At 34.3% G+C, this 24,106-nt stretch overlaps 2 protein-coding genes across 2 annotated transcripts; both read left to right on the top strand.

The window, feature by feature from the left end:
* The first annotated feature begins 731 nt into the window (after positions 1–731).
* On the top strand, positions 732–4,505 carry pdcd7 (programmed cell death 7). Its single transcript, XM_058783582.1, has 5 exons — positions 732–1,773; positions 3,007–3,145; positions 3,354–3,584; positions 4,184–4,271; positions 4,368–4,505. Exons 1-5 carry the CDS (start codon positions 832–834, stop codon positions 4,486–4,488), a joined length of 1,521 nt encoding a protein of 506 aa, XP_058639565.1. The 5' UTR covers positions 732–831; the 3' UTR covers positions 4,489–4,505.
* Positions 4,506–6,749: 2,244 nt separating this feature from the next.
* ubap1lb (ubiquitin associated protein 1-like b) lies at positions 6,750–21,778 on the top strand. Its single transcript, XM_058783583.1, has 6 exons — positions 6,750–6,890; positions 9,132–9,274; positions 12,363–12,932; positions 16,284–16,481; positions 19,304–19,405; positions 21,070–21,778. Exons 2-6 carry the CDS (start codon positions 9,143–9,145, stop codon positions 21,202–21,204), a joined length of 1,137 nt encoding a protein of 378 aa, XP_058639566.1. The 5' UTR covers positions 6,750–6,890; positions 9,132–9,142; the 3' UTR covers positions 21,205–21,778.
* The last annotated feature ends 2,328 nt before the right edge of the window (positions 21,779–24,106 follow it).

The following is a 24,106-nucleotide window of genomic DNA, read 5'->3' as shown; positions in this document are numbered from 1 at the left end:
AAGGGGAGTAAATTATGCCAAAGTTGTAATTTGAAGTTAAACTGTTTTAAATACCAAATGTTTCCTTAGTTTCCTTATTTATTGAACAGAAAAATAGAGGGATGAAATTGGCAAAATAAAAATGCATAAATATATAAATCAATAATATATTGAAGACACTAACGTGTGTGTGTAAGAGAAGAATAGAAGCTTTTATTACATTATATTTTTTTATTAATATATATTTATAAATATTTAATTTAAATTTTATTGTATTTTTATTGTCTCTCATGCTCTCCAAGGCTGTATTCTTTAATAAGAATCCAGTAAAGAGTAATATTGTGAAATAATATTACAATTGAAAATAACTGTCTTCTATTCGAATATATTTTAAAATGTAATTTATTCCCGTGATGGCAAAGCTAAATTTTCAGCGTCGTGACTCCAGTTTTCAGTGTCACATGTCACTTTTTCTTTTTTTTTTTTAATTAATATCAATGCGCTGTTTAATATTTTTGTGGAAACCGTACATTTCGTGATTCTTTAATAAATAAATAGCCTTTTTGTTTTTAAATGAAAAAATATATATATTTTGTAACAACATAAACGTCTTTACTCTCGCTTTTAATCAATTGAACGCATAATTTCTTATTAAATATATATATATATTTAATATATATTTTGGACAGTTAGTTGTGTCCCTCTTTATTAGGAACATCTGACTCTTAATTTGAAGGGGATTTTATTTTGAAGACGTCCCGGAAGTTCTTCATTCATAACTTCCGTTTATAGGCTGTTCTCTGAACTTACCTCACAACAGCGCCGGATTGCAGTTGATTTCAGCGTGAAATAATGGATAACCCTCAGCAGTTTAGTTATATGGGCGCTCCGCCGCCTCCCGCGGGTTTAGATGGCGCGGTTTACGCAGGAGGAGGACCGCCGCCGATGCCTCCTCCACCTCCTCCTGCAGCGGGACACGCCTGGAGCGGCTATCAACATCCACCACCGGCGCTACAGCATCACTGGGCCCCGTTTCCACCCTTCGACCCGGGCAGACCTCCTCCAGGGAGCTTTGAACCTCCTCCGCACAGCGAGAAACCGCCTTCTTCTTGGCCCCAGAACCAGTGGAGTGCTCCTGAGCATCATTTCAGGGGACAATTCCCACCAAATCAACAACAGTTTCCAAATCCAGCCCCTCCATCATATCAGTCCAACACCAGACCGGATAATCCAGCTCAGGTTTACACCTCCAACCGGCAAAATTACCCATTTAACAACCAGTCCATGAACAGACCCTGGCTGGACCATCAAAAAATAACTGCTTCTGATGAAGAATCCATGCAGAGACTGAGAGATCAGCAGTGGCTTCAGAGTTTTTTGCTTAAAAGAAGAAATAAATCCATTGAACCAAAGCAAACCGAGTCCAAACCCTCCATCTCTCAGTTCAGAGAGAAGCTGTATGGGACTGTTAAAATGCTGTCTGAGTTAAATATCGTGTGTCAGATGCTGAAGGATAATTTGGAAAATGAAGATGTTTGGACTCAGAGCCTCTCGAAAGCAAACAAACTGAAGAGCAGCATCCAGGAGAGCCTGACGAATCTGAAGGACCCGGACTGTGTCAGCAACGTCAAGAGGAAATTACTGCTGATTAACAAGAAGAGAGCAAGGATGAGGAGAAGAAAGATGGTGCAAAGGGAGGAAAAGGAGGAACAGGAGACTAGACGTGCTGAACGAGAGGCGGAGATTGATAAATGGCAGATGAAACGCATTCAAGAAGTGGAGGAGAAGAACAGAGTGAGGAAAACTCAGCTTATATCAGTATCTTCCAATAGAGGCGTGACACACTCAGTTTTGCCATCAATGGTTCATTCATGTTATCTATTATTTTAATGTCCTATTAATATATTTCTTATAATGTCCCATAAAATATTATATTTATTTATATATATATATATATATATATATATATATATATATATATATATATATATATATATATACTAATATTGTGCAGCTTATAATTAATATTATACTATTATTATGATTTTGTAGTTCTATATATACATTTATTATACTATATTAATAACATACCATATTATTTAAATGTTGTATAATAATATTTTATCATTTTAATTGTTAATATTAATTAGTATTGTACTGTATTATTTAGATATCCACATCAGATATTTAATTTGTCCTATAACAATGTATATACCTATCATTAATTAATATTATACTATTATTTTTAGACCATTATTGTTATTTTATTAAATATACTATATATATTTATATATACACACGCACACACATTTATTATTATACTTTATTATTAATATAATACTATAATATTTAGATATTATATAAATAATTTTAGAATTTTAATTAATATTGTACTATATTATTTAGATATTGTATAAAATATTTCAATTAGTTTTCTTTTAATAAAATGTTTCAGTTAAGAGGAAATTAAATATATTATGAATTTTAAATATTTTCTCACTAATTTGCTTTGAACAGATGTTGCCGTTTTTGTCAAAAATGGGCAGTTTATTAAGAATATTCTGGGTGTTTCTATAGTGTTTACTTTTAAAATCAGACATGTTTTTGTGAATATTGGTTTATAATCAGATTATAGTTTTAATAACATTTTAACAAACAAAAAATTAAAAAAAATCTCTTAATTAACTTTTCCTGTAAAAGAACCGACTCAAAGGAACAGTTTTTTCACAAATTGGACACCACTGCTATGTTAACTATGCAGAACCATCTATTACTAATTATGGTATATATATATATATATATATATATATATATATATATATATATATATATATATATATATATATATATATATATATATATATATATATATATATATATATATATATATATATATATATAATTTATTTATTTCAGGGTATATATATATATTTAGAGAGTATATGCTGTAGTTTGTCTCAAATGCAGTTGAGAGCATGCATTCAAATGTCAAACAGTGTCTGATCTAAATGTTTTGTTGTTGTTCAGGAGAAAGAGTTGAAGATGGCTGCTGATGCTGTTCTCTCAGAGGTCAGAAAGAAACAAGCCGATGCCAAGAGAATGCTGGACATCCTGAAATCTCTGGAAAAACTCAGAAAACTCCGGAAAGAGGCTGCGGCCAGGAAGGGTAAAACACAAAAATATGACTTAATGTAAAAAATGTCCCTAAGAAATTGATCTTGACACTTTTTGTGTAACATTATTCTTCACACCTATGAACGGTTTTTCTACATATTAAACTGGGATTTAAAATATAATTTCAACAAAAATTAATTTAGCTTAATTACTTCACCTATAATGCTCAATTTCCTTTCGTTTTTTCCAATTTTACACAGGCATGTTTCCAGGAAAGGAGAGTGATGAGAAATTTGAGGGTCACTTGGAGCGGCTGAGGAGCCTGATCTGTAAACGCACGGCTGTGTACGCGACAGAGGAGAAGGCTCTGAGAGTCATGCTGGAGGGAGAGCAGGAGGAGGAGCGCAAACGAGACCGCGAGAAACGACAGAAGAAAGAAAAAGAGAAGCTGCTGCAGAAGAAGCGAGAGGTGGATGCAATGCTATTTGGAGGTAATTTTACGTGTACATATCTATCTATGTGTCTGTCTGTCTGTGTGTGTGTGTGTGTGTGTCAACTACACTTCTATATGCTTCTAGAAAATCATTTTGATGTTGAATGTTGAAATTGTTTAGATTTTTCAATTTTGAAAACCGTTGTACTGTTATGTTAATATGTGTGTGTGGGGTTAATATGCTAAATAGCCAATGTAATAAAATGGAAAACTATTTTAAATTGGTTATTTTAAATTTCATTTCGTTTCACTTTATTTGTTTTCTGTCTCTTTTTCTCTTTTTCTATATGCACACTATAAATGTAAATATGCATGAATGAAACAATATAGGTCCAAAGCAAGTTTTCTGGTCATTCATTAGGCTTGTTTTCCTAAAGACACCACTAGTTGGCAGTGTAGTCATTTTTCTGTTTCAGTATGTACTTCACTGTATGTGCATATGTATATATATGTGTAGCACATCTTGAAATAGTACAGAATAAACCAGCTGTTTATCTTTTTGTGCAGTGGTATTTATATGGCACTTGTTCCCCTGTTTCATTGTTAGCAATTGTTTAACTGCACACATGTAAACTGTATTCCTTTGTTTTTGTTTAGCTGAATTGCCTCCTGATCACCCTCTTCAGCCGTTCCTAGATTACTACACACAGGCAGAGTGCTCTTTTCCTGCGCTGATTCAAATAAGGTCTATTTTCAGATCAGAAATAAGCTCTAAAAATAACTCTCTGAGTAAATGTGACATAACTCAAAGAATGTGTTCATATCGTGTTTCCCCTGACAGGAGGGAGTGGGATCAGTTCCTGGTTTCTGCCGAACACCCTGACGGTACATCGGTTCCTCAGGGCTGGGTTCTGCCCGACCAACCAGCCGACGACATCTGGGCCACGGCCCTGGAGAAATGATGCTTGTGACCCGACGGACTGTTCATTCATCTGGGTTCATTCATGTTTGGCTGGGACAATGTGTGACCAGATTCAATTATACAAGTTTGGGTGAATCTCACAGAAACATTTCACCCCAAAACCAAAGGAATTATACTTTTTATAATTTTTTTTTTTTTTTTTTTAGGGCCATTTACTTTTTTTAATTGTGACGTTATTCTTATGATTGTTAAGTGCATCTTAAACAAATTCTTATTACCATAATTTGCTTGGATTTTTAAAAATGTAATTGGCATTTTTCGCAGTGGTGGTTGTTATTAAATTCTTATTAACTTAATTCTTATTAAATAACACTACTGAAAATTAGTATAATAATACTAAAATTAGAAAAATATATATATTTTTTTTATATCTTCCCAAAATCAATAAAACAAATACTACTAAGATGTATAAATGTTACAGTTTAATAAGAATTTGAAATGGGGGGGGGGAAATATCATTATAAAAATATAAATGTTTTTCTCAAATACACGTTGGACACAATTATTGGCACCCCTAGAAATTCTTAAATAAAAAAAAATAAGAGTAAAATATCTCTGAAGTATATTTCCATTCATATTCACAATTTTGAGCACTCCAGGGTGATTATGAACATGAAATTATCCAGCCATGGCTTCCTGTTTCACAGAAATATAAATAGGAGGGAAAACAAAGCCCAAATTCTCTTAATCATCCATCACAATGAGAAAAACCTAAGGATATATTTTTGATGTGCAGCAAAAGATAATTGAGCTTCACAAATTAGTGAAGTGGCTTTAAGAAAAGAGCTAGAGCAGTGAAAATTCCCATTTCCACCATCAGGGCAATAATTAAGAATTTCCAATCAACATAAAATGTTAGGAAACTGCCTTTAAGAGGACGTGTGTCTATATCGTCCTAATGCACGGTGAGGAGGAGAATTTAAGTGGCTAAAGACTCTCCAAGGACCTCAGCTGGAGAGAGGGGGTGATTCTTTTAGCTCATCCAAAAACAAACTCCAGCATATTCAGTTATCAGACACGACTGGAACTTCAAATGGGACTGGCTTCTATGGTCAGATGAAACTTAAAAAAAAAAAAAAGCTTTTTAGCAGCAAACACTCAAGATGGGTTTGGTGAACACAGGGATAAAAAGTACCCCATGTGTACAATGTAATATACTGCTGTATTTTTGATGTTGTGGGCCTGTATTTCTGCTGGAGGTCCTGGATATCTTGTTTAGACACATGGCATCATGGATTCTATCAAATACCAACATATAAAGAATTAAAAACTGACTGTCCATGCTAGAAATCTTATATTGGGCCGTATTTGGATCTTCCAACCGTACAATAATCCAAACACAAACCTCAAAACCAAAAAAAAATGTGTCACTGAGCACAAAACCAAGCTTCTGCTGGCCATTCCAGTCCTCTGGCCTGAACCCTGTAGAAGATGAGTGGTGAACTGAAGAGAAGAAGCACCAACATGGAGCTGGGAATCTAAAGGGTCTGGAGTGATTCTGGATGAAGGAATGGTCTCTGATCTCTTGTCAGGTGTTCTCTAACCTCATCAGGCATTATAGGAGAAAATTTAGAGCTGTTAAACTGGCAAATGGAGATTTCAAAAAGTATTGAATAAAAGGGTGCCGTTAATTGTGGCCAACGTGTATTAGAGAAAAACATTTATTTCATAATGATATTTCCCCCCATTTTAAATTATTATTATCCAATGAAAGATTGTATTTTTTTTTTGACATTTTTAAATAAAAGATCAAAAGGATAAACAATGCAGATTAATTTTCACAGCCTTCTTTGATCACCTATACATACTGTTGTTGTTTTTTTGCCTTATGGTAATGAGAATAGGGTTTCTTTCTAAATTTCATACAAATAATGCTATGATGCAAAGAACAGGCTTAGGTTTGGGGTGAAATGTGTTGTACAGGTTATTGGCAGAGATTCACACATTTATTTGAAGGAAGCTCAGTCTATTAGTAGTCCTTCAAATCACATGTTGTTCTGTGAAAATGCCAGAAGACTGATTACCTCACATTGTTTTTCTGTGGACGGCTTAAGACAATCAGGTTGATTGTGTTGTTTACAAATAATAAGATATGTATCTAGATATGTACAGATCCATTATGTTTGTGTAATATTTGACATGACAAAGTAATTCTTTACTTGTCAAAGGAAATAAATGTGAAGGTTTTCTAAATGTGGATGCTTCAGGTTGACTTCCTGTAGGTGTGAGCGGCTCAGGTAAACAGCCAGTGTGAGTGTGTGTTGTGACAGTGGATTAGTGGAGCAGAGGAATCAACACACGGCTCTGTGAAGAGTGACCGTAACACTGTCCACATCACACCACTGAGACCAGCACACGCAGCACACGCAGGAGACCCAGGAGGTGAGTAAACATTCATCACAACTTCTATGTGAAGTGGCTAATGTACATTAAACTAATTATTTAAATGTACGTTTTTTTGGTTTGTTTGATAAATTGGTTTGTTTAAAAATACATTTAATTATATTAATTTGGCATTCTTCGTTCGTTTTTGTTGTGTTAAGTCATTATTTAAATTAATGTCATGAGTTTAAATGAAGGCTGTTTGATTTCAGTGTATGTAATATAAATGTAATGTAGAATTTTATATATTTATAAATGTTTTATAGTAATTGTAGAAATGTGTAAGATTCTAATAAAACTTTATGCAGATATTACATAAAACATTTTATTATAGGTGTACACATTTTTTTTTACAGTAAATGCAGTATGTGGTTACAGTATTGCAGTGTTTTTAAAAATAAATTATTTCAATATTTTTTTTATTAAATTCACTATTTTTATCCATTTAATTTTCTGTTATGTCAAATTAAGCAAACTATGTTGGTAGCACTTTACAATAAGGTCCTATTAGTTAATTTTAATGATTTATCTAACATCAACTTACAATAAGCAATATATTTATTACAGTATTTATCGTCTTAATGTTAATTAATAAAAAAATACAACTGTTCATTGTTAGTTCATGTTAACTCAGGTCCATTAAATTATAATAACAGATACAACTTCTGATTGTATTAATGTATTAATAAATGCTAAAATTAACATTAATTTAGCTTAATAAATGCTGTTTTTTTAATATATATATTTTGGTTGCACTTTATTTTACAGTACGTTCACTTACATGTACTTACAGTGTACCTACCTAAGAAAGTACTGGTAATATAAGATAACTACATGGGGTAGGGTTATGTTTAGGGGTAGGTTCAGAGTTAGTACTTACACTGTAAAAAGTTGACTTAACTTAAAAAAATTGAGGAAACCCGTTACCTTAAAATGTTTAAGTACCTGATAATTATAAAAATAAGTTAAGTGAATTGTCAAGTTCACTTAACTTTTTTTTTTTTTTTAATTATTATTTACTTAATCATTTTAAGGTAATGGATTTCCAATTTTTTAAGTTAAGTCAACTTATCACTTTTTTCAGTGTAGGTATTACCTAGTTATAGTAAGTACATAGTATGCACATGAGGAAGAGGACTGGAAAATAAAGTGCTACTAATATATATATATATATATATTTTTTTTTCATTGTTAGTACATGTTAACTGATGTAGTTAAACTAATGTTAACAAATGGAACCTTAATGTAAAGTGTTATCAATATCTGATTAGTTTAGATATACTCATACTTTTGTTCAGTGAGGCATTGATATAGATCACTCACTTGCAGTATTTTCTGCTTGAGGTTTAGGCAGAATACTGCAACTTATTGAACTTTCCATTGTTCTTTCTTGCACAAGAAGGAAAACAATTTAAGAGCTTACCGGGCATCTGGCTGTTAAGACTTAGCTCAGATTGAAAATCTAAAACCATCTGGTGAAAAAGGTGCGGAGCAGCATATTAGGAGCAGATCTGAGCATCTGTCCAAAGTGAAGAGCGTCAGCAGACCGTCTGGTGCAGGGCACTGACTTTCCATTAACACTGGGCCAGGTTTTCTGAAGATAATTTCTATAACTACTTTCAGACAAACTATAACTAGTCTTGAGAAAAATGCATCATCTCTTCCAGTGAGGGTTCTGACAGGTGTACATGTGATGAAGCATGCGTCACACAGCAGTGACGTTGAGACGATCAGGTGGTCGAGTCTCAGTAATCTTTAATCCTTAATCCTCTAGTCTCCTTACTATTGTGTAAGGGGTTAACAAATATAGAGAAGTTTCAGCCAAACGGAGAACACGTAGGTGTTTTCTGAGAAGCAAGAACTTGGAAAAAACACTGCGACTGTAGTTTTTGACTTTCTGGTTTTTGTCATGCGTTATTCCACTACCTGTCAAAAGTTTGGAAGGTTTTTAATGTTTTGAAAGACGTCTCTTATGCTCACCAGTGCTGCATTTATTTGATCAGAAATACAGTAAAATCAGTAATATTGTGAAATATTATTACAATTTAAAATGCCTGTTTTCTATTTGAATACATTATAAAATGTAATTTATTCCTGTGATGCAAAGCTGAATTTTCAGCATCATTACTCCAGGCTTCAGTGTCACATGATCCTTCGGAAATCATTCTAACATTCCAAATGTTTGACAGATGGTGTACTTTTGGTGTCAGACGTTTCTTTATTTGCCTTTTCTGTTTTCAGATAAGGGTGATATGTCCTGTCTGGATGAGGTGGCCTTTAAGATCCCTCTTGGCTTTCTTGAGGATGCTAAAGAAGAGGTTGAGCTCCTCACAGCTCCAGAAATCATTCTGCCCGACTACCTGAAGATACTGCAAGAAACTGAGGTCTGATGCTCTCTAAAATGCATGTTTTTGACCTGATGTGATCAGTTGGCATCAAAATGCATTTGGACACTTTAACACACACTTTTCACATCGTGAAACAATTGCAGCTATTCTTTTCCTGAGCCATTTTGGGAATTACTTTTAACTAGCTGGTGCCAAGGTGAATTTTAGTGGATGTATGAAGTCAGTTCTTCTCAGTTTCACACTGGTGTATTTCCTTACGTTAATGTTCCACTAACATTTGACCACCTTAATACATTTTATCTTCTTTGTGAAGAGTGTATCAATGTTGTCTCAGTTTTTCTACTAAGAGTTCTTGGGAGAAATAACTTTATTGTTAACAAAATTAACAATTGCTGATGTGCAGTTAGGTGTATATAGCCATAAAAAGAATTTGGATAGAAGCTCAGATTATTTGTTCTTTGATGAACTGGATGAGAAATGTTTTGATTGTGGTCTTCAGTATGTTGTCACTTGTGAGTACAGACTGAGATTTCTTGAGACTGAAGAGAAACCTGAGATGATGATAATTTGATGAGAATCGTTGAATCTTGAGCATGCATTTTCTGTCCATTTAATCCCATTGCTGTCTTAGATATTGAAATGAAGATTTTTTAGATTGATTTATTATTTCATGATTCATTGACATTTATATATATTAAATGTGGCTTAAGCGTCCCTTCACATACACTATTGCTTTGTGGTCAGTGAAAAATGTTTTTGAATGAAGTATCTTATGCTCACCAAGGCTGCATTTATTTGATCAGAAATACAGTAATATTGTGAAATATTATTGCAATTTAAAATAACTTTCAGCATCATTACTCTTCAGTGTCATTACAGTCTTCAGTGATCCTTCAGAAATCATTCAGAAAAATATGCTGATTTGCTTCTCAAGAAATATTTAATATTGTTATCAATGTTGAAAACACTTGTGCTGCTTAATATTTTTGTGGAAACACATTTTTTATAAATGAAAAGTTCAAAAGAAGAGCACTTGTTTGAAACAGAAATTCTTTGTAACCCAGTCGTTACTGTAACTTTTGATCAATTTGGTGCATCCTTGCTGAATGAAAGTATGAATTTCTTTAACAAATAACAAATATTACTGACTCTTTTGAAAGGTAGTGTACTTTATGCAGGCTCTATCACATTAATATTCAGCACAGATCGAGAGGCGGCACCTCTCAAGGGAACTTTGATTTCTGTCCTAATACTGAATTACTGAATGTGTTTCTGAAATCTTAAAGACCTTTCCCAAGAGAGCATCTGCGACTTCCATAAACTGCATTAGGCTCAATGTAATTTGCCATGAGCATCCACTGATTACAGCAGCTGTCGGCCTTAATGTAATTTTGACTGAGTGCAGGCTGTCACTAACAAGGTCATGGGAAAATACAAAGACACTTGTAACATGCATTGGTGTAAGCGTATCCCTGCCACCTCTAACCCATTCTTGCTCTATAATTACACTGACATGTAATCTGTCTAGTACACTGTTGCTTTAGCCTAGAGGTGTGCGAGCGACATGAGGTCCATGTCAAAAATACAGTACAATTATATCTCTGATTACAAAAACTAAACAGTGAGGGTGAAAAGAGTTCTTGGCTCTCAGTAATCAAGGGAATATTGTTGATGTAATTGTTACTGTAGATCCGTTGGGATAAAATGCCTAAAATTCCTAAGGGTTTGTGTGTTACTGGTCAAGGTTTGCAAAGAAAACATACTGCTGTCAGGGGTTATTACAATGTAATCGAAATAAGCTAATGTGAACCTTTTATGGCTATGTGTTGAACTTGAGTTTCTGTCAATTCTTAGCCATTTGTCCCACGTCTGTCCAAGAACAACATTGTGTACCTGCCTTAGAGCATTGCACGCTTGATTTTGCATTTAGGACTTAGGATTTAGGATGCAAATTGATGTGTAATATTTGGCTGGTGTGTGAATACTTCTCTTTTTCACATCTGTTTTGTGGTGCTCAATGATTCATAATGCTGATAACGGCAGATGTTAGTAATATTCAGAGGGATTCCCATAGCAGTAGCTCAACATTCATTTAGATGAAATTTAAGTTACTAGTACAACTCGTGAAGCAAATCTTACTTTATGAAGGCTAGTCAGTGCAGTATTTATGCAATTATTAGGAATTATCCCTAATCATGTATTTAATTGTTTTGTTGATGTTAGTGGTCTTGGACTTTATACTGGCACCTAGTGGCTCGGATGCAGAATTACTCATGTTTTCAGTTACCAGTGCTGAATAGTTAGCCTTGATTCATTTATTCCCCAAGTGAAGGAGCTTTGACTGTAAAATCTAGAAGTGGGTATCATTTATATAAAGCAGTTATAGTTAGCAACAGCCCATGCAGACAACTAATCTGGATACTGCACGGCTTTTAAAATCTGCAGTTTTTAAAACATTAGGCATCACACATTAGCAGACTTTCAAATTGTTCCAAACGTAAAAATTCACACAGAAATGTGCATCTTGTTGCTTGGAGATGCATGAAATTTAAAAAATAATATATGTGCCTAAAATCGTCTCAAAATATCAAACATGTCTGATATCCTCCGACTGCATGGATTCATAGTCTGGAGCTAAGAAAAAACAATTAAAAGTGTGTACATCATACAATATTTGATTTTCTGCCAAATCTGTCAATTCCAACTGCCCAAAATCTGCAGACTGGTTCTGATTTTTGGTAACTAGCTTCGACTCATCTAGATCTGGGCAAAAGCCTTGTACTGTATTCCAGCCTTAAGAAAGTGTTTTTCTTTCAAAATTGTGTATATATTATTTCTAGGATGATACCATCATAAGCATTTTTTCTGGTTTGTTGATTCCCCCCCAAAAAAGGCCATATCTGTAATGTAAGTAAATAGGGTTGCAAATTAAAAATAGATTGTGTTTTTGTAGTTAGAAAAGCACTGACATGCTCCCAGTTGGCTTCATTTTGATGTTGACTTGGCATGTAAACTGCAAGTTACGAAAAACATTGGTTTAGATGTCATCAGATGATGTTTGACATTGATGATATCATGTGAAAATCAAATCTAAAGATGTCTCTTTTGTGTTTTGATGTTTCAGTATGTCTTCAGTCTGGAGAACTGGGTTCTCACGGGTCTCCAGGGCGGCTATCCAACCCTCAATCCCCGCTCTTCGTGCGAGCTGACGGCGACCTGTCCTCCATACTGGATGATGTTCAGCAGCCCTCAGGAGAGCAGGTTAGCCAGCCGCTGGAGCAGTGACTTCTGGGAACCCAACCCTCGCCCCCGCAGCCGCAGCTTAAACGCGGCCCACTACCGCACGATGAACGCTCGAGTCAAATTCACCATCTCTGACTCAGAAGATGACGAGTTTACAGAAGAAGATCTTGCTGATGGTGAAGCACAGTCCAAACGGGGTGGTTTGGGTTTGCCAAGACAGGGACCAGGGTTGAAAGACTTGCACACTTGTGGATCATCAAACTTCCTCAAGCTGCCTTCACCTTGCAGCCTTGCTGCACAGCGCCAGGGGACGTCGTCTTCCCACTGCAGGCGTAACTCACCCAAAAGAAACTTCCAGAGGAGTCAGAGCTCTGCTGGTCGTACTAATGCATCTCCCACAATCTCCCACAACAACTTGCAGTCTGAATGCATTAACAATCCCACCCCAAAGGTAAGACTTCAACTTCTTGCAGTCTGCCTCAGAGTCCACACTTTGGTTATGAAATAAAGTGCATTGTAGAGCACTAGAGTGATGACGTATTTTTGTAGGCCAACCTGGAAGTTTGCATCACCCAAAAGGATTTTTCAATTGGTTTTTGGATTGATGCAGAAAATAAGGTCCATCACTAACAAAAGTGTATGATTACACACATTACACACTTTATCAAGGTAATCTTCAATTTGTTTTTACATTTTGACACCTAAATACACTTGGCAGAATTTAAAAAGCGTAGGCTGTAAACGAACTACACTACAGTCGCAAGACATCGCCATCACTAAGCTCTTCAGTTTTTATTTAAAAAAACATTTCCCTGGAAGTTTGAGTTAGAATAGTTTGCAAGAGTGTGAATATAAACACACCGAGGCTGTAAAAGTGGACTAGTGAGTAGATGAGTTTTCTTGTTCTGCGTGATGTTTAATGTTCCCGTCAACCTCTATAGTGCCCTTTGTAACCACCTTTTTCAAGACAAGTAAAAGCTTTAAAAAAACAAAAAAAAAAACAAGATTGTATTACTAGTGTGTTTGGTTACACTTTATTTTGATAGTCCATTTCAGACATTCTACTGACTATAAGTAACTTTGCAACTACATGTCAACTAATTCTCATTCATTTGCAGCTACATGTCTACTAACTCTCGGAGTAGACTGTTAGGGTAGGTTTAGGGTTAGTAGAATAAGTTGACATATACTTGTAAAGTTTCTCATAGTCAGTATGTTTTATGCTGTGGAACCATCAAAATAAAGTGTTAGAAGATATTAAGCAGACAGTCTACTAATACTCTAATGACTGCTAGTTGACATGTAGTTGCAAAGTTACTTATAGTTAGTAGAATGTCTAAAGTGGACTATCGAAATAAAGTGTTACCGTGTATTTCATTGAAAATGTGAAAATATCTTGAGACTTTTATGACCACTGACCTCTATTTCAAGCATTTAACTAAAAAACTAAAAACCCTTTTATTTTGGGACAATAGAACCGGATGTGCTAAAATTCTAACTTGTAAATGGGTTTTGGCTTGTAGACTTCACAGATAAGTTGCATTTACTCTATTGAGGCGCCTGCATTTCGCTCAACATAATTTTGCCATGCAAAGGTAAATGTGACCTTAAACTAAAGGCGATCCAGAGCCACCAAAAACATGTCAAAAACCAGAATGCAATTTTGTGACTTTTTACAAAGTGAAGAATTGTCATAGAGACCAAGTGTGACTTTTCAGGTCTCCTGTTTCAGTAATATCTGTCGTTAATGCTAAGCAAATTAAATTCCTTCTGGCTCTTTGGTTGTCAGTGGGAAGAGTGGATACTAATCAAATGTTATTCTTTTCAATTCAAGCAATGGGACTAAAAGTATAGTGATTTTTCACCCACATATATGCACACATCCTTCTCAGCATATAGATTTCACTACAAGTACGAAATGCAATGAAGTACAAAGTGCAATGAAACAAAAACAGACACATGGTTCATTTAGATGCCAAAATGTGTGGTTTAAATTTACTGCAAATGGCGGGTCATTAGTGGCTCTGTAACAATAAACATTTTAAATAAACGACACTCCTCTTTACTGGACATGTTTGGGTAAGTCTGGTTGTACCGAAATTACAGTTTGTACTCTTTGGGAGTGTAAATACAGACAGCCCTGCACAGACAACTCATTTCTTTAATCTGTTTACAAAATATTTTGTATGTCTATGAAGAAGACCTTTTCTCAGTTGCCAGTTCACTGAAGTTTTTAATAGTTCAGAGCTCACAATAACAGTTGTCCATAGAAGGCAACCGTTGCCCTTACTATAAATGGCTTCAACTGACAAGCCTCCAATAAGTCCAGAAAGGTATTTTAATCACTCCAGCAAGAGACATCAGAGTCCTGCCAGTCTTCCAGAAGCATTTAGCCATTTCTCACTACGTTCCAAAAGGATTCATTGTAAATCCTGCGCTAATATGTCTCACTGTGACTGCTAGGTATTTTGTTGTTCCTTATGAAATGACTGTCTGAGCATCCCATTCAGTTCATTCAGATATTAGACATGAATGACGTCTCTGAAGTACTTCTCTCTCTTTTTTTTTGTTTGGTGCACATTTCTGCAATGTCTCAGAAGATGAACTAGCTAATAATAGCGAGTGCTAAGTCTTTTCCTGGAATCTTCCCAAGCTGCAACAAATTCGTCTGGATTAGCGAGTGGAAGTGTTCGGGAAATGTCTTTCTCAGCAAAGATACGATTCAAGGTTACGCCTTTGTTGACAGTCTAATCCAACACGTTATTAATGCTCATGACATTATCTCCTGCTCGGCCACGTGGTCACGGTGCACTGAATATGGCAGGGGGCTTGTAGTTTTTCATCAGTTTTTTCATTTACAGTTACAGAGTTTTTTTTTTAAAAATATGAACGGGAAACTAATTAAATGCATTTTGCAGAAGTTTAATGACCTTCGCTGTTGTTTTATTCCATGTTTGGCTATTTCTTCCAGGAATCACTGTGACTCAAGTGCTGAAACTCTTTGTGAACTTCAGTATTTGAATGGCTATAACAGGGTCACTTAAAATATGGGCATGACCAAATGTACCCAAAACCTTCTAATTCCTGAACAAAACCTCAAAACTTCATGAAATTTGGTAAATATGTGCAACATATGATTCTGAAGAAGCATGCAAACTTTAATGGAGATTGGGCAATAGGTGGTGCTATAACAGGTTAAAAACTGTATAGTATTTCTATGGCAAATTACCTAAAATTGCTTAAAATGGTAGTTTTTATCTCACATTTAAGTGGTGACAGGTTTACTAAATAATATGCATTATATTTTTATTCTGTCATCAATTACCCGCCTTCAAGTTGTATGGGTTTCTTTATTCTGTTGAGGACAAAAGAAGATCATTTGAAGAATGTTGGTGACCAAACAGCTGACGGTAGCATTGACTTCCATAGTATGGAAAAATACTAAATGATGACAGAATTACGGTGCATGGACCTCGGTAATTTATTTTTTAGTTTATCTTTCTGTAGCTCAGCTGGTAAAGTGGCATTAATATCACCAAGGTCATGGGTTTGATTCCCAAGAAATGCACATGCTGATAAAATGAACTTCTTGAATATGATGTAAATCGCTTTAGATAAATGTATCAACCGAAAGCATTGATACAAATGTTTTCAGAACATATTTAAAATGTTTTTTAAGTGTGAATCAAACCTTGCACCAACAATAGTGTGTTTATCATTCTAGATTTTCTCAGTATTGTGTTTCCTGCCCTCATCTCTCAAGGGTACTGTGACCATGAGGCACTGTTGTTGTTTTTTCCAGGCCCAGGGTTCATCCTACCCCCCGGCCCCATCACGGCCACTCAATTCCCACGCTGCCGTCCTAGACTCTTCGGTCGAGCTGCTCTCCGCTCTCAGCCCAGAGGAGAGGGAGCTGCTGGCGGCCGTGACCGAGCGGGGCTACCCTCTCCGTACGGCCATCATCGCCCTCCAGAAAACTGGCCAGCAGAGTCCAGAGCAGGTCAGTGAGGGAGAACTGTTACAGGGATTCAGTGTGAAATAAGAGATGGGATTCATTCGCGGGTCGAGATGTAATGCTGAGACTCTCTGCACCATCCTTGGTGTATCGCAGGGGGAAGGTCAATCAAAGTGCATGCTGGGTTACCAGTATAGTTCAGTTGTGTGTTTATGAACGAATGCTTGACCACATTTATGTTTCTCATAATCATAAAAAAACCTTTAGACTAGGTTTGAAAGGCTTTATAAAAGTAATCTTTTAATTTCACTAAAATAAATAAATTGTCAATTTAAATAAATCTGAAATAAAACATAAATAAAAAAATATTAAAAAGAAAATTAGAAATGCTGCCTTGGCAACTAACTAAAAATTAATTGAAGTTGAAGCACTAAAATGTTCATACTAACAAACAAGAATAAGTTCTAATACAAAATATTAATAAACACTATAATATTATATAAATAATATTCTTAATATTAATTATATAATTGTATTATATTTATTGACAATTTATATAACAAATAATATTACATAATACATAAAATGGTCATACTTTCATTTGTTATTTCATTTGATGACTTAAAGTATTTTAAATACTTAAAGTAAATATTTTATGAGTTTCTGAGTTTAGTACACTATAAAATTTTATGATATGTAAGTCATGACAACTTATGTTTTTTACATTCATTTAACTCATCAAAATAAGTTAGATGAGTTATATTAGTGATATAATATTCAACTCGATTTTTTAAAGTTGGTTTAATATAATTTCAGTTTAAATGACTTATGCAACCAAGTTGATTACACTTACATAAGGCAGCAACTGAATTTTAGATTTTAAGTTGAAATTGGTGGTTTATTTTTTTATTTTTTTTACAGTGTAGTCCCATAACAAGATGTCCATGAAAGCATTTGTCTATCCAGGTCACTGGAGAAAGTCCGTTTGAAAAGCAACTGCTGTTTTATTTAATTTGATTTATCAGATATACTGTATTCATCTTGAAAAACCTAAGTAATGTCAGAAATCATTGGCAGAGATTTCACTCACAATCCCTGTGTGCTTCAGTTTCAGCTCTGTGTCACAGCAAAACATCTGGTTCCATCCTATTTTATCTGATTCTGGGTATGATGAGAAAAAAAAAAACCCCCAACAAAAATAGATACCAGATCCCTCTGAAGTTTCCAAAATGAGCTAGTATCTAGCTCTCAGCATTACAATGCTTCCCCCAGGAGAACACTTGAGTCATGAAGCCATACTCATTGGCAAATAGCATTAATGTTGTTGGGCATTGTGGAAAAAATGACACTGAAGTTTATTTAAAAGGGCTTACGAGAAAAAGACTATCAGTAAATCAGCATTTGAGGGCAGTGGAGCTGAATACAGCCAGAGAAGTCTGCTGAAGAAAACTTAGAAGATGCTCTGCATTTGACTGATTTGTGTAAAATCATATAATGTGGATGGCTTGATTTGCGATACTGATAAAATAATTGTACGTCCACATCACATTTAGTTTAATAAGTTACCTTAATTCATTTTTGACTGCCGATATCACATGCAGGGTTATAGGTAAATAAAAACAAAACCATGAATAAAAACTGAAATATAAAAATTGTTTCATAATTGCAACTTTTCTCTTCGTCTGGAAGTACGAAAGTGCACAATAAACTTAAGCACTAAATAAACCAATGAATACAATTATAAACTAATAAAAAATAATCAAATAAGTGACATTTAAAAAAAAAATAAAAAAATTACAAAAACACTCAACAAAAGTTAAAAAATCTAACTAAATTTAAAGTGAAAACAGAAAATGCAATAAAGTCTAATTCAAAATATTAAAGATGTAAAAGAATATCAATGATAGTAAAATATCTCTCAATCTTGTGTGTAGTTTGGTGGCTTGTAGAAAGAATAATGTCTTATTAATTCATTATTAAATATATAATAAATTAAATACTTGTTTGTAACTAATATGTTTATTAAATGAATAATAATAATAATTATTATTATTGATGTTATTTTTAAAGCAATGTAAATGATTAAATTATTATTGTTGTTATTATTAACTTATTATTAAATAATAATAATAATAATAACTAAAAATATTTATTTATTTAATAATAAATGCCACTTTTCTCATCTTATGAGTGCATTTCTACCAATAATGAAGCATTGTAGTCATTAGGAATTTGTTTTCCTCTGTACAAAGCTTACTTGAATTTTTTCTAGATCATTAGATACCTTTAAAGCCCTGAAGCAATGTGATGATGTGTCTGTGAAGTCATTCACTGGCAAGCAAGGCCTGATTATTTTATATTCAGCTGTATCCTCAGTTGCCCAGTAAGCCGCTCAGCATGACATCAGACAGCTGGTTGGGACAGATGATCAGATTTGAATCAACAAAGCTCATCTTGTTACACAGATTAATCAGACCAGCCGCTCCTTCGTGACTCTTATCCACCCACTTCTCACGTTTCACGCCGTTCCGCTTTCAGTCCACTCTGAGCCTGACATCCAGTCTTCTCATGAATTACATCTCACATTCATCTAATGATCTTTCAGAAGTCCACAGCTATGGTGACGTACTGTTGCGTCAACAGTGTGCCTAATAACCAGATCAGCTGATCTAATCACTTAGTGTTAGGGGATAAACTAGTGCTCCCCAAAAGTCCATTAGAACTCGACCTGGCCTTGTTTTCATGAAGCGTTCGAGAATCTCAGAGAGCTTTTCTTCAGTCATGTTCCTGCAGTTAAAGTGATCCACTGTGTTTGTGTTCATGTACAGTATGAAGGATTGTTTGTTTGTTTGTTTGTTCTCTTGCAGATCTTGAGTTATATGGTGGCGTGTGATCGGTTGTGTGAACTTGGCTATGATGAAGCTCAGGTTGAAGAAGCACTTGAGATGTTTCAGAACTGTGAGACCAAGGTATGTGTATGACTTTTTTTAATGTGCTACCACAAATCAGTCTCTTATGCTCACCAAGGCTGCATTTATTTGATCAAAATACAGTAAAAGGGAGAACGTTTTCTGTTAAAGTAGGGAATTGTTTTTCTTCCCATGCTCCAATACATTATGGTGTACCCCAGGGCTCCATTCTGGGTCCTCTTCTGTTTGCATTATATATGCTTCCACTTGGTCATATTATTCAGAGACACAATTTATCATACCACTTTTATGCCGATGACACTCAGCTCTACTTTCCTATCAAAAATAATAATGGTTCTGTGTCTGGCCTGTTTGACTGCCTGTGTGACACAAAATGTTGGATGGACATGAACTTCTTACTGCTAAACAACGACAAAGCCGAAATTGTTATCTTCGCCCCACCAAATATGACCCCTGACATAGTTAATCAGTTTGATTCTCTATCTTCAAATGTTCATGACTGTGTCAAAAATCTTGGTGTCATTTTTGACTCCAACTCAAGTTTCGAGAAGCAGATTAGTGCTATTGTTAAAAGCAGTTTCTTTCAGCTAAAATCTATGGCCAAAATCAAGATGATGCTCTCTAAGAAAGACCTTGAAACTGTTATTCATGCATTTATTACCTCAAAGTTGGATTATTGTGACTCTCTTTACCTGGGTTTGCCTAATTCAACTGTAAATCGTCTGCAGATGGTTCAAAACGCAGCAGCCAGGCTTTTGACTGGCACTAAAAAGTGTCAGCACATTACTCCTGTGATTGCCTCTCTCCACTGGTTACCGGTTAAGTCCCCGATTGATTTTAAAATTTTGCTTTTTGTTTATAAAATTTTACATGGTCTTGCCCCTCAGTATATCAGTGATCTTCTTGTCCCATACAATGCCTCAAGAGCCTTACGTTCTTCCAGTCAACTACTTCTTTCTGTTCCTCGCTCACGTTACAAAACTAAAGGTGACCGGGCTTTCTCAGTGGCTGCTCCCAGACTCTGGAACAGTCTCCCTCTCTATATTCCCCTTCTGTTTCTACTTTTAAATCTTCCCTAAAAACTTATTTGTATTCTTTATGTTTTAATTGAGGGTGTTTATATTTTTACATTTGTCTCCGAGGTTTTGATCCAGTGTGTTAATTCTGTTTTAATTTTGTTCTAATTTTGTTTTAATACCTCTGTACAGCACTTTGGTTGCAACTTCTGTTGTTTTGAAATGTGCTTTATAAATTAATAAACTAAACTAATATTGTGAAATATTTTTACAATTCAAAATAACTGTTTTCTATTTGAATATAGTTTAAAATATAATTTATTTTTATGATGCAATGCTGAATTTTCAGCACCATTACTCCAGTCTTCAGTGTTACATAATCCTTCAGAAATCATTATAATATGCTGATTTGCTGCTCAAGAAATATCTCTGTTTATTATCAATGTTAGAACAGTTTGAGAAAACAGTAGTTTTCTTTTTGTTAGAATTCTTTGATAAATAGAAATTGGAAAAGAACAGCATTTATTTGAAATAGAACTTTTTGTATCATTATAAATGTTTTTATTGTCACTTTTCATCAATTCAGTGCATCCTTGCTGATTAAAAGTATTGATGATAATAGTTTTACCAACCAAAAACCTTTGAATTTTAGTGTATATTGTAACCTTATTTGTTCTTCTATTTTAGGCTGAGGAGTTCCTTCACCTTCTTGCTCAGTTTCATGAAATGGGCTTCCAGCAGCACGCCATTAAAGAGGTTCTTCTGGTGCATGAGAACCACAGAGAGCGAGCGCTGGAGGAGCTCATGACCCGCGTGGCCTGATTCCATCCATGTTATGATGCAGTGAATTAGCTGCGATCATGGTTTGTGCTATTCACCGAGCTCAAATAACTGTTGCTTGTTTATCATATGCTGTACTGTGTTTATTCATTGCGCATTCTAGAAATGTGTTGAGGCCTTGGGGAAAAGCACAATTTGACAGTCGACACCACACTTTTATAGTGTTTTCCGTAGCAATCAAACTTTTGTTGCTTTATTTATTGAAATGTAAACCATTGGTATTAATTATGTAAATTTTTTTCTTGGAATTCATACAATTATTAAACTTTTTAAAATGTATTAGAATTGTTAAGCCATGAATATATATATGGACTCTTTAACATCATATTCATCTTTTCATGTTTCTATATGGTGCCTCCATTTAGTAACAACTCAAAAAACCCAAGGTGAGACAGTGTCATTTGCACTATTTCTGGTTTGTATTTATAGAAATATTTTTTGTCAGCTGAACCCCTTTGACATAAAATATTTCCTTGAATTAATACTTCAATAATTTAACAACACATTTGCATATTTTTGGTGCTCTGATGTTAGTTAATGGTCAAATGACATGCAGGAAAACAAATAAAATATTTCATCATTTTGTGTTTTATTTGGGTTTTTATTTTGTAATCAAACAATATATTGGTCAAAAAATATAGTGTAATTATTTTGGCATATATTGCAATTGTGATTTGATAAACTGCGATATGATAAACATTTCGTCTCATAAGAAAATGGCTCATGCTACTGAGGCAAAAAGAACCAGGAGACATTTTTATCATTTTCAATGATGAAAATAAAATCATTGTTTTTATATTATTATTATTTTAACTAATTATAAAAAAAAAAAAAATAAAATAAATCTGACAAAAATATAAAGGCAAACAGAACAAATAGACAATTTCAGTGATTAAAAAAAATCTATTTTTTATTATTACAATTATTATTATTTTATGACAGAAGTATATTATTGTAATATTACAATTGCACTTTAAAATAAACTGAATATTTGATCATTACTTGAAATGATTTTGTTACAATGATACATTTTAATTATTACAATTAATTTTGTAATTTTTAATTACAATGCTAATTGAAAACATTTAGAAAATGAAATTATGCAAATGAGATTGATTTTACTCATTTTAATTTAATAATTGCGCTAATCCATTCATCGCAATTTCAGTTTTGTTTCGATTGCAGCCTTATTCATTTACTTCAATTTTTCATTATATGGATTCAGTGCATTATTAGCTTTTCATCAACTCGCAAACCCTTGTTTGGGAAACCCTTATGTGATGTACAGTATATAAATATTATGTGTCAGACAACACAGATTAATTATTTACTTATTAATGGTTCAGTTGTTGCAGAGCTCCAGCAGTGGCATTGGTAACCTACCTAAAAATATTTGTGTTCAGGTGATGCATTTGCACAGATGACCACTCTAAACATAAAATGACTATTCAATATGAAATGTCAGTCAGATATGTGGAAGAAAACCCATATCTAAACAATAACAGCCATGTCTCATTGTTCTCGTTTCAGAAAAAAAAACCTAGCATTCGTGAAATCTGTGTGAGGTCAACACACGCTTTCATTTATCAATTTCACTTTGGTATTTGTGGACATTATTATATGGCAAAGTTCCTATAAAATGTTACCTTCAGTGTTAAACAACTTCCAGGCATCATGAGCGAATAGCGAAGTCCTGCCAAGATCTATAGATTCTGTTGTTAGGCTGCCGGAGGTTGGACACAATGTTTTCATTGTGGTAACATGATTAGTTATCAGTGTGTCTTCAGGTTCCCATGTAATGAGCGGACCTTCTACAATAGTTACGAAAGCTTGCAGGAATGTCTGGATATGATCTGAGTGTTTGAACAGTCAACGAGTCGCCACACTGTTACACTCTTACCGGTTCATGAGGTCATAAATGATTGTATGAATAAAGTATCATTTCTGATGATCATGTTTCTCCTCCCAGCTGATCTTAAACTTTCTCTCACAGTCTTCAAGGTTCTGCGCTCTTTCCTTGCGGCCTTGTCTGACCCCGGCACTTCTGGTATGGGTACACCAGGGATTGAATTTTACAGATGGCGTGTTTGATATAAAAACAGGATATGTTTCTATATTTTGGTCTTATGTGGCCATGGCAACATATACTGTAATGACCATCAATCATGTGTAATACAGTCATGAAGATTTATAGGGCCTGTTCGTTTTCCATTAATCACATCTCACATTTGCCTCCAACTGGTCTGTGTTATTCTGGCAGTGTGTGAATAGTTAAAAGTTATTTAAATTGAACACAAAATAAACTGCAGTTAACTAATTGATTGGACTGATTTGATGAAGGAAAGAGAGGCTTGAAATTTTGAACTAGTTTCACAAAGAACAATGTAGGTTTGTAAGGTTGAATACATATACTATTGCTTAAAGAATTACTGATAGCCGTTTTGTATTTCCAAATATGTAAACTACCTCTCAAAAGTTTGGGGTCAGTATGAGTTTTTGCATTAAATTTATCAAAAGTAACACTTAAAAAGTGACATTTATCTTTTTCAGATTAATGTTATTCTTTTGAACTTTCTGTTCATCAATGAATCCTGAAAAAAAGAATCTTGGTTTCTAGAAAAAGAAAAAAAAAAATTAAGCAGCACAACTGTATTCAACATTAATAAATCATTCTTGCCCAGAAAATCAGCATTATCAGAATGATTTCTGAAGTATCATGTGACACTGAAGACTGGAGCAATGATGCTGAAAATCAATTACATTTTAAAATATATTCAAATAGAAAACAGCTATTTTGAATTGTAATAATATTTCACAATGTTTTTTTATTGTATTTTTGATCAAATAAATTCAGCCTTAATTAGCATACGAGACTTTTGAACAG

The sequence above is a fragment of the Onychostoma macrolepis genome, chromosome 07 (assembly GCF_012432095.1).
Source record: "Onychostoma macrolepis isolate SWU-2019 chromosome 07, ASM1243209v1, whole genome shotgun sequence".
Lineage (NCBI taxonomy): Eukaryota > Metazoa > Chordata > Actinopteri > Cypriniformes > Cyprinidae > Onychostoma > Onychostoma macrolepis.
This window is presented reverse-complemented; position numbering and strand designations above follow the sequence as displayed.

Coding starts and splice junctions, on each gene's coding strand:
- pdcd7 (XM_058783582.1), top strand. CDS start 832: ATGGATAACCCTCAGCAGTTTAGTTATATGGGCGCTCCGCCGCCTCCC. Junction 1,774..3,006: donor AAGTGGAGGAGAAGAACAGA/GTGAGGAAAACT, acceptor GTTGTTGTTCAG/GAGAAAGAGTTGAAGATGGC. Junction 4,272..4,367: donor CCTGCGCTGATTCAAATAAG/GTCTATTTTCAG, acceptor TTCCCCTGACAG/GAGGGAGTGGGATCAGTTCC.
- ubap1lb (XM_058783583.1), top strand. CDS start 9,143: ATGTCCTGTCTGGATGAGGTGGCCTTTAAGATCCCTCTTGGCTTTCTT. Junction 9,275..12,362: donor AGATACTGCAAGAAACTGAG/GTCTGATGCTCT, acceptor TTGATGTTTCAG/TATGTCTTCAGTCTGGAGAA. Junction 12,933..16,283: donor TTAACAATCCCACCCCAAAG/GTAAGACTTCAA, acceptor TGTTTTTTCCAG/GCCCAGGGTTCATCCTACCC.